The 14,524-nt window shown below is 37.9% G+C and overlaps 1 protein-coding gene across 1 annotated transcript in view; it reads right to left on the bottom strand.

The window, feature by feature from the left end:
* Positions 1–10,695: 10,695 nt before the first annotated feature.
* Positions 10,696–14,524, bottom strand: part of LPCAT1 (lysophosphatidylcholine acyltransferase 1) — a gene marked incomplete at its 3' end in the record, with an annotated part of 51,457 nt that continues 47,628 nt past the window's right edge. The window contains exons 13-14 of the mRNA XM_079533313.1: positions 13,855–13,993; positions 10,696–10,880 (exon numbers count right to left, since the gene is read on the bottom strand). Coding sequence (XP_079389439.1) covers positions 10,696–10,880; positions 13,855–13,993 — 324 coding nt within the window. The remainder of the gene's footprint in view (positions 10,881–13,854; positions 13,994–14,524) is intronic.

Below are 14,524 nucleotides of genomic sequence, written 5' to 3'. Positions count from 1 at the left end.
CTCAGCAGAGTGAAAGGGAGGCCGAAGGAGCCGTTGTGGCGTGGCGCTGTGCGCTCACCTGGGGAGCTGTGCCGTGACCGCAGGGCACTTCGGGAGTTAATATGGGAGAACGCGAAAGAACCTGGCACAACTTGAGGCCGCTCCCTCTAGTCCTATCGCTGTTTACACGGGAGAGAGTAACAGGAGAAGGAAGATGTGGGTGGAAAATAAGAGTGCCACAGTTCACGTTCCTACAAAAACAGCTGCAAGCGCTGGCTGCAGCCCCCAAGTCCAAGCAGCTCACCCCTGAACCAAGAGGTCAAGCAGCAGGACAGCCTCTTCTCCCAGGCAACAAACAGGACCTGAGGAAATGGCCACAAGTTGTACCAAAGGAGCTTTAGGTTAGACGTAAGGAAGAGTGTTTCTCTCAGAGGAGCCAGGCACTAGAATGGCCTGCCTAGGGAGATGGTGGAGTCCCTAGCAGAGTCCAAGAGGTGTCTGGATGAGGAGTTATGAGATACGGCTTGGTGGCTTGTGGTAGCAATAGTAATGAGAGGACAGCTGGACTAGGTGATCATGTAGGCCGTTTCTATGATTCTATGCACAGGAGCAAGAACCTGGAGCAGAGAAAAGCAGCGCTAGAACCGGGTGTTGTCTGGTGTGCAGCAGGGCAAGGGAGGCAGAGGTGTCAGGGAGCCTTCACCCTAAAGAAGCCTTGCACGCATCTTGTGCATTTACAGACCTGTCATGTTCTGAGAAGAATGACAATCCCTTCCATTCTGTAATTAGCGTTTCCCATTCCTGCAGCATGCTCTGGAACTAATTTTAAAAATCATTATATAATCTACATACAGATGATTAGAATCAATACATCATTTGCGTTTTAGAGCAGAAGATAAAGGAAAATGTATTAAGTTTAGAAATGGCTCAGGTGATGAAGATTTTCTTTAAGTACACGTGCACCACTGCTGCATGACTGGCAGGAATTCACTGAAAGAAAAAATAAATTGGATTTTTTTATACAACATTAAAATATTTGATCCTTTTTCTCAGTCAGGCATTTGCTGGCATCCACAGAAGTTTACTCTTTCCTGCAAACCACTGCATTACTAAGCTGACTCAAAACAGTCATTACTCAATATCTACATACACATCAATAAATTGAAATGTGACTAATTTTAAGAACTATCAACAAGTCTCCATCTGAAATCTTCACCTTATGAAGAATGTGTCATTACTGTTAAACTTCACCACTGTTTTATTCATTCTTAAAAAATGTTCATATTAATTCGCCGTCTGTCTGCTGGATATCTCTGTAACTTTTCCCTTCTGCTAGGCACTTCTCACGTGTGCAATAAATGAAGTGTCACATCACGTATTGACTGTTTCCTGGGTAATTCAAATTAGCTACTTTTGTTTAATTAAGAAACACTTGTTCTCCAGGCCTATAGAGCCCCCCCCCCCCCCCTTTTTTTTTCCCCATCTTTCAGTGTTCTTATTTAAGGACATATGATAGAATTGGATTCAATTACCTGCCATCTACAAGGTGAAGCAGGGTTAGAGGGGAAAACAACCAAAGACACACAGAAAAAAACCCACTAGTGAAACCAAGTAACACACATCCAACTCTACAGAATGACCAACCCACCCACCACACCAAAAATCCTTAAGCCCCTGTATTTCGTGTCTGGTGTCAGATAAACACCAGTCTCCTGCACACACACACAGCCACATCAGTCATTGCATACATCAATAACGTGCATCTGAGCATGTATGAACTTGGTTTTATTCACACCTATGACTGCGTCCTTTATTATAAACCTTGTTGTGTGTCACAAACATGCGTAAGGAAAAATAATGCAAAGGAAACAGAACATTTTCTCCTTCATTTTTAATTTGGCTTCATGATGAAAATTCCATTTACAAGCCAGTAACAAGGAAAAGGTCCAGTCGGGCAGAACGAGCCATGATTGTACACTGCACATCAACACTTGGAGTGTATCATTTGGTTCCCTTCCAGTAAATCACACGACTTACAGCACAGGTGAAGCTCCTACGTCATTGCTGTTTCGCTCAGTTAGTTCATCACACACCACAGTCCGTTTCAACCTACCAGACAACTAGCAAGAAAAAAAGAATGCTCAAGTTGAGGTATTTCCTTTAAGAATTTACTGATAGCGGTATTTCAGAGGTAATGTTAAACCATATAGTTTTAAACATTGAAAAATGTACAAAACCAAGTTCGTTTTTAGAAAATATCATCCCTAGTCTTCCATGCATATTAATAAAAAATATAAAAATCAAATTTGTTGCACTGAAGCTATACTTCACATCCTGCAAAAAGTATCTGCGTTTCTGAACTCACAAACCACAGTCATGTTCAGTACACTACTTGCTTTTGCTTCTCAGCTACAAAGTACAGTCAGTTCAGTGCAAAGACAGTCTATATACACAAACCTTCGGAGCCACAGGAGGGAAATGTACAGCACAAAAACGCAATCAGGTTATTATTGTTATTGAGTAGCACTTTATATCGTTACAGATTTACACTGCATATCCAAGGCCTATAAGAAAAAGCTTGCAGCCAATATGCACATTGAAACAGAGCAAGTCTGCTTGAGCAGCCTTGAAGTCAGCAGAAGTTGTACCACTGATGGAACAAGCACCTTCTACCTTGCAAGCGAGTTCCTACAACACAAAACTTCCAGCTCTATCAGCACGGGTTTTCAACTAAAGGCATCCTCTTCATGGCAGTGTGTAACTTGAATTCAGTAACATTAAGAGAAAATGGGATCATTTAAAAACTTTTTTTTTTTTTTTTAAACTTTTGCATTTAAATTCTCAAGTGTGTTCAGAAACATAGCAATACTTTAAAATACGTCCTCAATGCAAGTCCAGCAATAATTCAAGAGATGAAGAACTTCATTTTCTGAATTATTTCTCAGCTTGTTGCTACTGAATTTTATTCCTCCAAACAATGACAACAGAAAAAAGATGAACTTGTAGCTACGATCCAATTAGAAACATCTTGCACACCTGTGTTGGGATAGATGTTGGGAATTACAAAAGGGCTTAGAAAGTGGTCCCACTGAACAGATGCCAGATATTTTCAATACAATGCCGGGACATTGAAGTCATATAGCACAGAATAAAAACTTAGCAATGCTTAGTCTTGGTCCTCCTCCAGGATACAAAATCTATCACTTCTAAAGAGATTTACTTCAGACTTCTATTGCTAACATTAGTGGTTTATGCAGAGCTCTTAAAACTCGTAGAGCAATTACAGAAAACAATATAAACAAATCACTAACACAAACTATATAGACAAGCAGCTGCAGTTGATTTGCTTTTTGTCTAAGTATATACAACTGCTAAGGAGAGATGTTTATTTTAAGGGATCATAATCCACCTTCTTAAAAATACAATTTCTTTTAGATGCTTACTTAAAAAACTGCTTTTGTAGTCTAGGAAGTACAATAGTGGCTAAACTAAATTTCCTTCCAGAAATATAAGAAATTTTAGCTTAAACTTTACTATAAAAGAAAACATAGGACAAAAATATATACTTAGGGCATACAAGATTTTACAAGTTTATTTCTTTAGCATTTCAACTACAAAATTGCCTTCATGCTGGGTAGCAAATAAAAGACATGTATTTGGATTCCCCCCATATGCATTCACAGAAATAAACTATTGGATGAATTTCATTTTCAGTACCATGGTAGGATGAAAAGCGTCAGAGTTTCAGTTCTCTTCAGTATCCATGAGGAGAATTGGTTTACTGACATATCTATACATACTGCATTCTGAACTTGGAATTAATCAGGCACACGCTAAGAGCGACAAAGTCAGAAGTCAATCCACATGAAGATGTCACTGTATTTTATTTCTGAATCTAATTCCTTAATGTTCATAGAAACACTAAGCATCTCAAACACAAACTTGCTTTCACCTGGACACATCTGCAGTGGTTAAAGTGTGAGAAAAGAAAAGGCAGACACGAGTTAAAGCAGTACAAGGGGCCTTAGTTTGGGGTAGTGTTACAAGAATACAGCTTCCATGTTCACCTGTGCCTTACTGGCCAGTAAAAGCAGTCTGTGAATGTCTGTTAAGAGCAGTGAGGTCTCCCTCAGACTGTAGACAACCTACAAAGAATGAGACAGCACAACTGACAGCTAGAGATACAGAGACATAAATTCACCAGCTCAAGAGATGGAAAATATCCTTCTTTACTGTGGGAAAGGCCAACTGTACAGTGAGAGCTTTCCTGCTATGCCATACTTAATGACTTTACTACTTTCTGCTTCTGGAGCAGAAGGTCAGCCTGATTTTCCTAGAATGTATTCTTTGGCCCTGGAACGGCACTCTCAAGTAACACCTACTGATAATATCAAAATAGAATATTACAGAAGTCATTATGACTTGCTTCTTTTTTAGTCAAGATAAAAAAAACTGAAGCTTAATGCTACATCCAAGATACTGTACAACACCCTTCTCAAGATCTCCAAGCTAATCTCAAGTGAGCTGGGCTGTTCATACAGCCCCATGCAAACATCTGCTCAGAAACAAGCAGCATAACAAATACATTGTTTAAAAAAAAAGAAAAAAAAAAAAGCACTTACTCTCTCCAAATTAATAGAACCAACACCCTCCGTACCCCCAAATTAATTGAAAGGAATAACTTTCATGCAACCTGTCCTGAAGTGATTCTGCTGTTTTATCTCCACTGTTAGAGACCTCTTCACCAGTTACACCAGTTAGCTTGCACAGGAAAACTATACTATGCCACTTTGCAAAAGAACACAGAATGAGCAACCTCTGCCATTATGTAAATAGCAAAATTACTTTGCCAAAAGAGCCTGCAAGGCAATCTAGACAGTCAGCTGTTTCAAAAGGTCTCACTGTTTTTCACAGGAATGGTGAACCTTCCATTGAAAAAAGTCTTTTAAACCTGCTTTCTCAACATCACCCACTTTTATTTAGTTCCATTGCATATAATGAAGCATATCATAACATCTGAGGGCAAAATAAGCTATTTTCTACAAAACACCACACTCTCCCACTTATAAAACATAATAATATCTTGAAATAAACCGGAGTGGTTTCCTAGAGAAAGGAGCTGTCTTAACTTGACAATATGAGATGAAATACTCACAAATGCAAATCCAGGCATGCTCTCTTTGCTGCTGTATTCTCTGCATTTATACCTCAGCATTAAATCACTTATGCCCATTTGGATCAGAGTGTTAGTGACTAACTTGTATACCTAGTTCACTGCCTTAGATATAGCACAGAATGACTGATCTTGTTCCTCTGAGGAGGTGCTGGAGGATTTTGCCTTTAAGGATGTCTTTCAAGGTTCCCATCACAGAGTACTTTTTTCTGGCCTTCATTAAAAAAAAGGAAAAAAAAGAAAAAAAAAAGGAAGAATCACTTAAATATTGCTGGCTGTGCTGCTAGTGATTTGGACATTGCTTAGAAGAGGCTGCGGTACCTTCAGGACATCATGCTTTGACTGAGGAATGGCTGATTTAATTGCCAGCTGTATGAACATGTCCTGAAAAGCAAAATTACCCAAATGCCTATTTCAGTCTTCTGCTCATCTATGAGCCAGACCCTGAGGCTTCATTTGACTGCGGGATTGAACAAAGGCACAGATTATTAATTCTCATGTTCGTTTTCAAACTGTTGGACCTACTCTTCCTATTTTTATTTTAGGAAGGAGAACTAGCCATACAAGCTGAAGTTCAGACACCTGAAAATTAAAAAATTATCTGCAGGGCTTTGTTCACAGAGAACTTCTGTGTTTCACTGAGTCTAGGAGCCAAAGTTAAATTTCGCTAATGTGAACATAGCCAACATATTTGTAACATCTGGCCTTAATTACAGAACACTCCTGAAAGTGCTGCTAGAAAAAAACAGAGGTTTCAGATCAAGCAGAATGCAGTAGTTGAACGTAAAGGAAAATTAATCTGACTTGATCAGGTTTTTTTTGTTTGTTTTTAAATCCAAAATACATTTCCTTCCTAGTTCAAGAGCCAAATTTATGCAAAGCTGTGCTTTTATAGTTTCTGACATCATAAGATGTACAGCAGAAGCTACTCAGGTCTGCAGCTTTTATTCTTTAAGTCCTTTCTCTATTTTTTATTTTTTCAATCAAAATACCGGTTTTGGAGGGTCAGTGAGCAGAATTAACACGAAAAGCCATACTTACCACATGATAAAATTATATAGGAAGTTTTGTTCAGTGATAAAACACAGCCTGACAGAGGAATGCAGAAAAACATCTTCCGAAAATTTATCAAATTCTGTAAGTGTTAAAGTGCAATAATCCCCTTCCCAGAAAAAACTTCATGAATAAAAACATTTTCCAAGCATCCCAACGTTTTAACAAGCTAACAGGTCTATGCAGTTTGCTTGAAAATATTAATAAACAGCTATGGACAAAACAACTATTTACTTCCTGTGGCTTTCTCTCTACAGAGATTGCATCACTTCCTTAATACACACATCTCCTTTTCAAGTAAGCTTCATGACCTTCACATCAGGATTAGCAAACAGGCAGGGATCTGGTTACTTTTTTATCATAGTAAGAGGATTCTAGCTACATTGAAACATACATTGAAATACATAGTGTAAAATGGGTGCAAAATTAGGTCTACAAATAATTTCTCCTTGAGGCTCAGAATTTGCCTATAGTACCTTTTAACTGTATCTACTTACCAGACTGCACTCATGAAAAATCTGCAATAGAACTCTGCCTTTCCATGGTAGAGACAGAGGCTTTGTAGCTCCTAAACTTTTGTTTCTATTTATACTTGTGTTTTTTTCTTTTCTTTTTAAATTATAATTGAAACAACAAGTGAAGCAACAACAAACAAAACACTTCTTAGATATCTTGGATTTCATTTTTTTCTGTGCTAAGTACATTCAAAGCACACAGTATATTTGTGCAGCTATATCAGAATAACAAAGCCTTGACTGAGCATCTCTCATAGCATGCATAGCAATTTAGTCTGATGCAAGAGCTCTGCTGGCAAGGGATGGCAGTATTTCACAAAAGCAGCAAAATGCACATCAGACAAGTACCATGTCTTCACACCTCTGCTTTTTTTTTTTTTTTTTTTTTTTAAATGAAGGATCACTTATGAAATTGTTATAAAATACACTGATGTATGTTTCCCTGACAATTTAAGGTTTGTAAAATCTGTAACACTTTAGTTGAAAGCACTTACATGTTATTGTCTGGTGAATGGGAAAGGAAGCTTTCACTTCTACCCTTGTAGTTCAGCAAGCTACTGAGAGTGTCACAACCCAGCTGGCTCCACAGTTGGGCACCTTTTATGTGGAACTACTAAAACATTTAATAGGTGAATTTGATGGACAAATTGCAGTGAACAGTGTTGCAGTAATGCAATGCCCTGCAGATCTCAACCCTCGAAGTCTGAGTTTATCCCTTACACTAACATGGATTTTCTGTCACTACAAGGCAGTCTAGTATTATACCTTGATACTCTAGACACTAAAATCCCCTGGATACTCATTTTTTTAATTGACATTATCTGAAGTCTTAACGATGTTTTCATGCAGACTGATCAGGACTTCATGTCTTATTCATCTTATTTCTCTACCTAGATCAATCTCACAAAAGCAAGAACAAATGCAAGTCGTTATAGAAGCTGGTTGCTTGCTCACCAAGATGCTGTTCACCAGGTTTTTTCAACAGCAGCTCTGGATAGAGCTCATTGATGCAGTTCTCAGCCCATCTTCACCATCCTGTGCCTTATTTGTCGGCATCTATCACAAGCTGCAGCACCCTTTCATCCCAAACACTCTGCAACAGCTTGGCTGCACTCATATGCAGTTATTTAACAGTTGTGATGAATGTAATATCTCTCTCACCAGAGAGGAGAGACAAAGTTAACTCTTTGCCTTTTTAGAACGCCAAGCACCATAATAGAAAGCAGACGTGCTCATATTTATGCAGCTTTGGTCAGCTTGCTTTGTTGTTTTTTTCCAGATGTAGAAGGACTAATTTTTTTTTCCCCTGGGGCTTTTCTCACTAAAGCTGTCCATGGGATACTAAGCTTTTCTCCTTTTCAGAAAAGCGTGTCACAGAACCCTGTCTCACCCTCTGCACTTTGAAATTCTCCAGTTCCCAATCTCACATAACAAACTGTCTTAGAGACAGCCAGCTTGAGCCAAGCACTGTTATACAGAGGAGATGTGATATGCTCAGACTCTCCAGCTCATCTACCTTGCCTTAAATACTGACTAAAATACACAACATATAATTACAGAAAATAGTTCCCAGGAGATCTATCCCTACAACCTTCAGGTTATAATCAACAAAATCAATAATGCCTTTTCTTTCTGTCCTGTTTTCAAAGCTTCCAGTGAAGGAAGGCTCCTCATTCCACCCAGAATACCCACTCCACATCTTAACTAGAAGTACTGTAAGACAGTTTTCCTAATGTTTATCCTGTCTTTCACATGAATACCTCCCGTTTCTACCATGAGCATGCAGTAAAGATTCTTCTCATCTTCCTTTTTGCAGCTTTTTCCATATTTGAAGACTAGTTCCATATCTTCCTCCAATCTCCCTCCCTGGATTAAATAAAGATGTTGAAAGAACCATTGAAAATTTTCTTTCCTTCAGTCTCCATCCAGCCATCCTCATTTTCTCAAGTGCCCCAAAACAGACAGGTACCTTATGTAAGGCCTCATCAATTCTTGATAACACAAATGCCACCACCCATCTCACAGGCTTCAAGTGTTTACGCATCTCACTATGATGAACATCTTTTCTGCAGCAATCAGTTAACTGTATTCAGTTAGCAATGCTCAATACCATCCAGGTCTTTTACACAGTTATCCCCAACTCCCTCTGTGTATCTGACAACTCTCATTTAAGTGTAGTTCCTCATGTCTTAATTTCAAGTTATGCCTACAACTTCTCATGATTGATGTCAGTCTAAATCTTGCCTGCCAAGCAGTGGCACCCCTGCCAGCCTGGCATGCATTATCTAGGTAAATAAAAAAATCTAATTAATATCTCAAAATGAAGATGTACCTCTGCATAACCCCCCAAAAGCATTATTTCTTACATTATGTTTTCCTATACGTATTCTATTAAAGCCAGTTTCAATTTGCAGACTTCTCACAGACAGTTAAGGATTTCTAAGGACACATTCCAATACCCTAAAATGCACTTTAAAAAAACAACAACAAAAACTCCTATTAAAACAAACAAACAAACAAACAAAAAAAAAAAACAGACAAAAGCATCAGGCCTAAGCAGACTTCCTTCTGCTGAAATCCCACCCTTTAAATCTAGTTTTGCATTAACATGTGGAAATCAACTCTCAGTGACAGTTTTCCAGTTATGAAATCCTCATATTCTAGTGCAGCCTGCAGAATTAGTCACATAAATGATTTGAAAATAGACATAGTTTTTATTTAGAAGGAGAGCTGCCATCACAGTTCTCCTTCCTAGTCCTTCAAGCCTTTGGCTCATTTCCTCATCAGTGGAGCTATGTGGCTTTGCTAATTTTAATTTCTGAGACCTTCATTGATAATTAAGGCATCTGGCTTTATAAAAGGAAATATAAGAAACGTTAGTACTAAATGTTTCTTTTTTCTTCCACCAATTATAAACTTCTAATTCTAAATTTTAGACTTCATGTATATTATACACAGTATATCTAATATTGCTATAGATATTTAACTGGCATTCCTTGTTCCATGCCTTGTTGCTAGATTCTGGAGTAACTGCAATCTTTTCAAATTTGTGTTCATACAATTAAGCTTTTATAGTATGTTCCATGACAAGTCATCTGTATGTAAGATGCAGTATCTGTATGTATGTAAGTATCTGTATATATATAAGAAAAGACTTCCCTCAAAAGAAACCCTGATTCCTGATAAATATGATTGTGTAAACATCTGCCATGTAAATATTGGGTGGATATGAGTTGATTGTAAGACAAAAGCACAGTTTTATCATCTGTTTGCAAACAGCATGTGGCATGTCAGTTTGGGAAAAAATCATGTTTAAAAGCAACTGGAAGGAGTCTTTCCTTTTCATTCTACCATGGAATAGACTGAAAGAAAAGAAATGTTGTCATTCAACAATAAAAAAAACAGAAGTAATCCTCATCAAGTTTTTGCATGACTGTTTCTGAACTGTTCACTGGAACTAAAACAAAAGGGGCCAAAATGTGCTTGCCTTGCTCAATGGCATAATCCCACTGAAAACTAGACTGACTATGCAAATATGAACAGCAAAATTTGGCCCCAAATAAACATCCCCATAACTAGGGAAAACACTAATCACCAAAGTGCACTGAACACCATAGTAACTACAGTTTCTTTATACATGCACAATTTGTGCAACACTTTGTACATGAAACTAGCCAGTGGAATATAAATAAGAGTGCTGCTTCCTTTTAAATATGAACATTAATAATGAAGCACATTCACATTTTTGCCTTTCAAAGTCCTTTTGGAAAAAAAAAAAAAACGAAAAAAAAAACAACCTTCCCCAAGTAACCTGAAACATATCGTTAAATATAGCACACATGAATCAAAGAACAGTATTAAGGTAGAAGAACTTCCACACACAAAATTGGTATTTGCTATATAATTGGAGTGACTTATGAAAATTCCAAGAAAAGATAATCCTCTCACCAGGAGAGGAAGATAACAGTTGTAGTGTTAGTTCCATTTCTTCTGCAGGGGCTTGTTTTTATCTTCAGCATTTTCAGGGCTGAAGTCAGTACAGATACCATTTGGAGCAGAAAGAGATGAGGTCTCCAATCCACTCTCAGCTACCATCTGATCAGGATAGAGATAGTCTTCTGCAAAGTGTGGCTGCAATTCAGCAAATCTGTAGAAGTCATCTAGAAAAAAATGTTACACAGAATCAGTTCTCTGAAATAGAAGGACACTAAATTTGTGTACTTACAGGATAAAAATCACATGATGTCTTCAGAGAAAATAGCAGCAGTTAACATAACACTATTTCCATGGCACTCAGGTTCTCAGCAGTTTACCACGTCCCCAGAACTAAGATGCCACAAAGGGTTATCTTAAAACATTTCAAAGCTGAACTTAGCTTGCATGGTGAAGGGAAAAAACAGGCTCAGATTTGCATTAAAATGTATGAGGACATGCCCTGACATAGCATCTCACTGTTCACTGGGGGAAGGGAGGAAGCCCTCCAGCTGAGGAACAAAGAACAGCATGAGCAGTCACTTCTTGAAATCTGGAAAGTCTCTTGCAAGCATGCCCTTTAAAATACTTTGCCTTGTTAATTCTCTTCAACCCAAATGCAGCTATAATTGCTGCCTCCCACTTCCAAGATCTTAGCATTCCAAAGCTCTTAATATTTTAGAGAACGATATCGTGAGATGACGATGCGTTCAGTTCTCAATTAAAATATCTATAATTCCATAATTTCAGGGTTTGTATTTCTATAAAACAATAGAAAGAGCAAGACTCACTCCCTCTGGAAGTAGAGGTGACTCCTTACTGCCAAGAATTTTTGTATTAAAAGTCCAGCATTGAAGCCTTGTCAGTGTGCCTTCATGACCGTTTGTTCAGACATCATTTAAACAAAAGATACCGTAGAGGAGCCAAGTCACAAGAAGCTATTTTATAATGTAAACTGACACTGGAGGAAGCCGGATATGAACACTGTCACTAAGTCACCCTGTCACCTACAGCATGTGGCAGGCAGCCCACTCAAATTCACTGTTGTTACTGGAAGAGCTTGTGACTACACAACACTGTGAGCTGCTTCCAGCACAGTGCAGATGGCAACTGAAGTCACCCTTAGGAGGAGCGAAACCCAGTTTCCCCTGTGCCACAGGGTTGCTGTGGCAGAAAGAATCTGTCATAGCTTTCCCTCTCCACCATCCTTGTGAGTGGAGTAAACTACCTATACTTGGCATTAAGTTCACACTGCATGAACTTCAAATCAGAGGTTTTTCTCCTGCCTTTATGATACAATCCCACTACTAACATTCCTGATGCAAGCTGCACATTCACAAAATTCCTTCAGCTCCACTCCCTTCACCAACTCCTCACACTCTTGCAGAGAATACAAACATTTTCCTTCTCACACATTGTCTGGACAATGCCTTCAGAAGGAGTATAACTTCCAAGCTTTCTCCCTCTTCTTCTTTGCTATTCATGTGCAACAGATCACATGTAAAGATGAGCATTCTCAGGCAAGGAAAGACATCAAATATTTATACAAAATGGCTTTCAAGACAGAAATACAATACCAAAGTTTACCTTCATCTGTCAATTCTTTACCACAATAGGACGTTTATTCTTACTAATATGCTTTCGGATAAGATAGAAACTCTGTGCAACGTTTCCCAGCATTTTTCCCAGAAAAAGACCCAAGCAAAATTTTGAGTGATATACACACCATCCCACTCTGTGCAGCCTCACAGTGGACTACTCTTGAACGCAAGAAAAAAAAAAAGCTCTGACTCTCACTAAATGCTCCAATGGTCACTGTTGTGGCTCAGTCATCTGGATTTTCTTGTGATGTAAACATACTGTGATCTCTCAGGGGCACTGCAGATTTAAGAGCAACTGGGTACTGTCAAAGAATGACATTAAATATGAATTCCTTGATAACTTGCACAGACTGGTTTAAGTACACTTGTTTCAAAGTTAGCTTTTCCTCAGATAATTAGATATGCCAAAATTAGAGTTCTGCTGAGATAAGATGCTTAGATTCTCTGCTGTTATTTTTGGTGATGGGGGGAAGAAAAGTTGAGTCACCATTTCAGTGAGCTGGGAGACAACAAGGAGCGACAGGCAGCAAAAGGGCAATAACACGATATATGTGGAAATGCTGGGGAGATGACAGATGAGAAGTACAGAGAGAAAAGGGGTAGTACAGTGGGAATCAAGGAGGCACCAGATAAGAGAAGAAAGGGGAGATAAAGCAACGATAGTCATTTCAGTGAGTCTGAATAGTGCTGTAGTTGAAGTACTGCATACATCTCGTATTTCAAACATAGGAAATACTAATGTAGAAACTGATTTACTAATATTGATGTTCTAATTAACATTTTTACAAATCAAATCTGCATAAATCATCTTGATGGAAAACCATTAGAACAGGGCCATATCATAAGCACTTCTATTTGAGATATGTGCTACACCTGCTATCAACAACTTTACTTGAATGATGCAACTAAATTTAGAACTTTGCTGTGTAAGAGATGAAGAATCTGAAGTAATACACAAGTACTTTGAGACTCTCCGCATAATCTATTCACCTAGATCTCTCAATTTGAAAAAAAAAAAAAAAAAAAAAAAAAACCAAAAACTTTCTTGCCTCCATATCACCTGCATTACAGATTATATATTCAGCAGCCTGTTCAATACCTCCTCACTTCCTCTGCATGAATGACTGACTTTCAAACAGGCTGAAAAATGATTGGAGAAGAAAATCTTATGTTTTCCTATATACTGAGAGGACAGAAATAATGAGGAACGTTTAAAAGACAACACAATAGGACAGAGCTAACATTATTTTCTTAAACATACATATTCACATGTATTGAAGTCACAGAAGATGCTAAAAGAGCCAGTATAGGCGTTACCTGACAATGTAGAAGGAAAAAAACTTTGAAAATGTAAAGATAACACTGTATAAAAAGATGGAACTCAAATTTCTTTATTTTATTTTTTTAAATCTAAGTTTACTTTGTCTGGAATGCTTTTAGGATTATAAAATCGAGTCCACTAAAAAGACAAAGACAAATTAAAATGTAACAGGTTTGTATATCAACTCAAATTCAGGCAACTTTAATATTACCACAGTTCAGATCCACTTTACATACTTACCATATGTAATCTTTCCTTTTTCTTCTTCATCTACAGCCCTAAAAAGATGCGTAACATTAATCTGTGACACACCCATAGCAGTCTTCAGAATATGAGCTAAATCTTCTTCTGTTATAGTACCATTTTCTGATTGGTATAGCTGTAAAACAAAACAGTAAGCTAAGTCATTCCAAAGCTGAATACTGTCTCCTATGAACACTGTAGTTCACCCATGTACATTTTCAATGTGAAGTTTATTATATCCAGGAAAAGAATATGTTTATGTGACTGAACACTGGAATTTCAGTGATATTTTAGAGACAACACAGTTTAACACTAAAATGTTTTCTAGATACACAACTATTATAAGGACCAGTTCATTGAGTTAGGCTTCCAAACTCCAAGCCAGCCTGCGGAAGCAGAAGATAGTTTATTCTTAGGCCAGCTAAGTGTATTTCCCACTTGCTCAAATAAAAAACTCAAGAATCCCTTTATTAACGTTCAAATGATTAGATATCCACCTTGGCTATAGATAGCTACATCTAACTGGAGCTGTAGTAATCAGAACAATGCCACTGCAGTGATGAACCTATACTTTTTTGAAAATATTTCCTCAATTATTTAGAGAAGAATAATGTTTCTTCTCAAGTCCTGAAGCAGTTTGCTCACAGATAAAAACTCCACTACAGAC

This window comes from Tetrao urogallus, assembly GCF_951394365.1.
Source record: "Tetrao urogallus genome assembly, chromosome: 3".
In the NCBI taxonomy this organism is placed as follows: Eukaryota; Metazoa; Chordata; class Aves; order Galliformes; family Phasianidae; genus Tetrao; species Tetrao urogallus.
The sequence above is the reverse complement of the archived record's forward strand: the minus strand, read 5'-3'. Positions and strand labels throughout refer to the sequence as shown.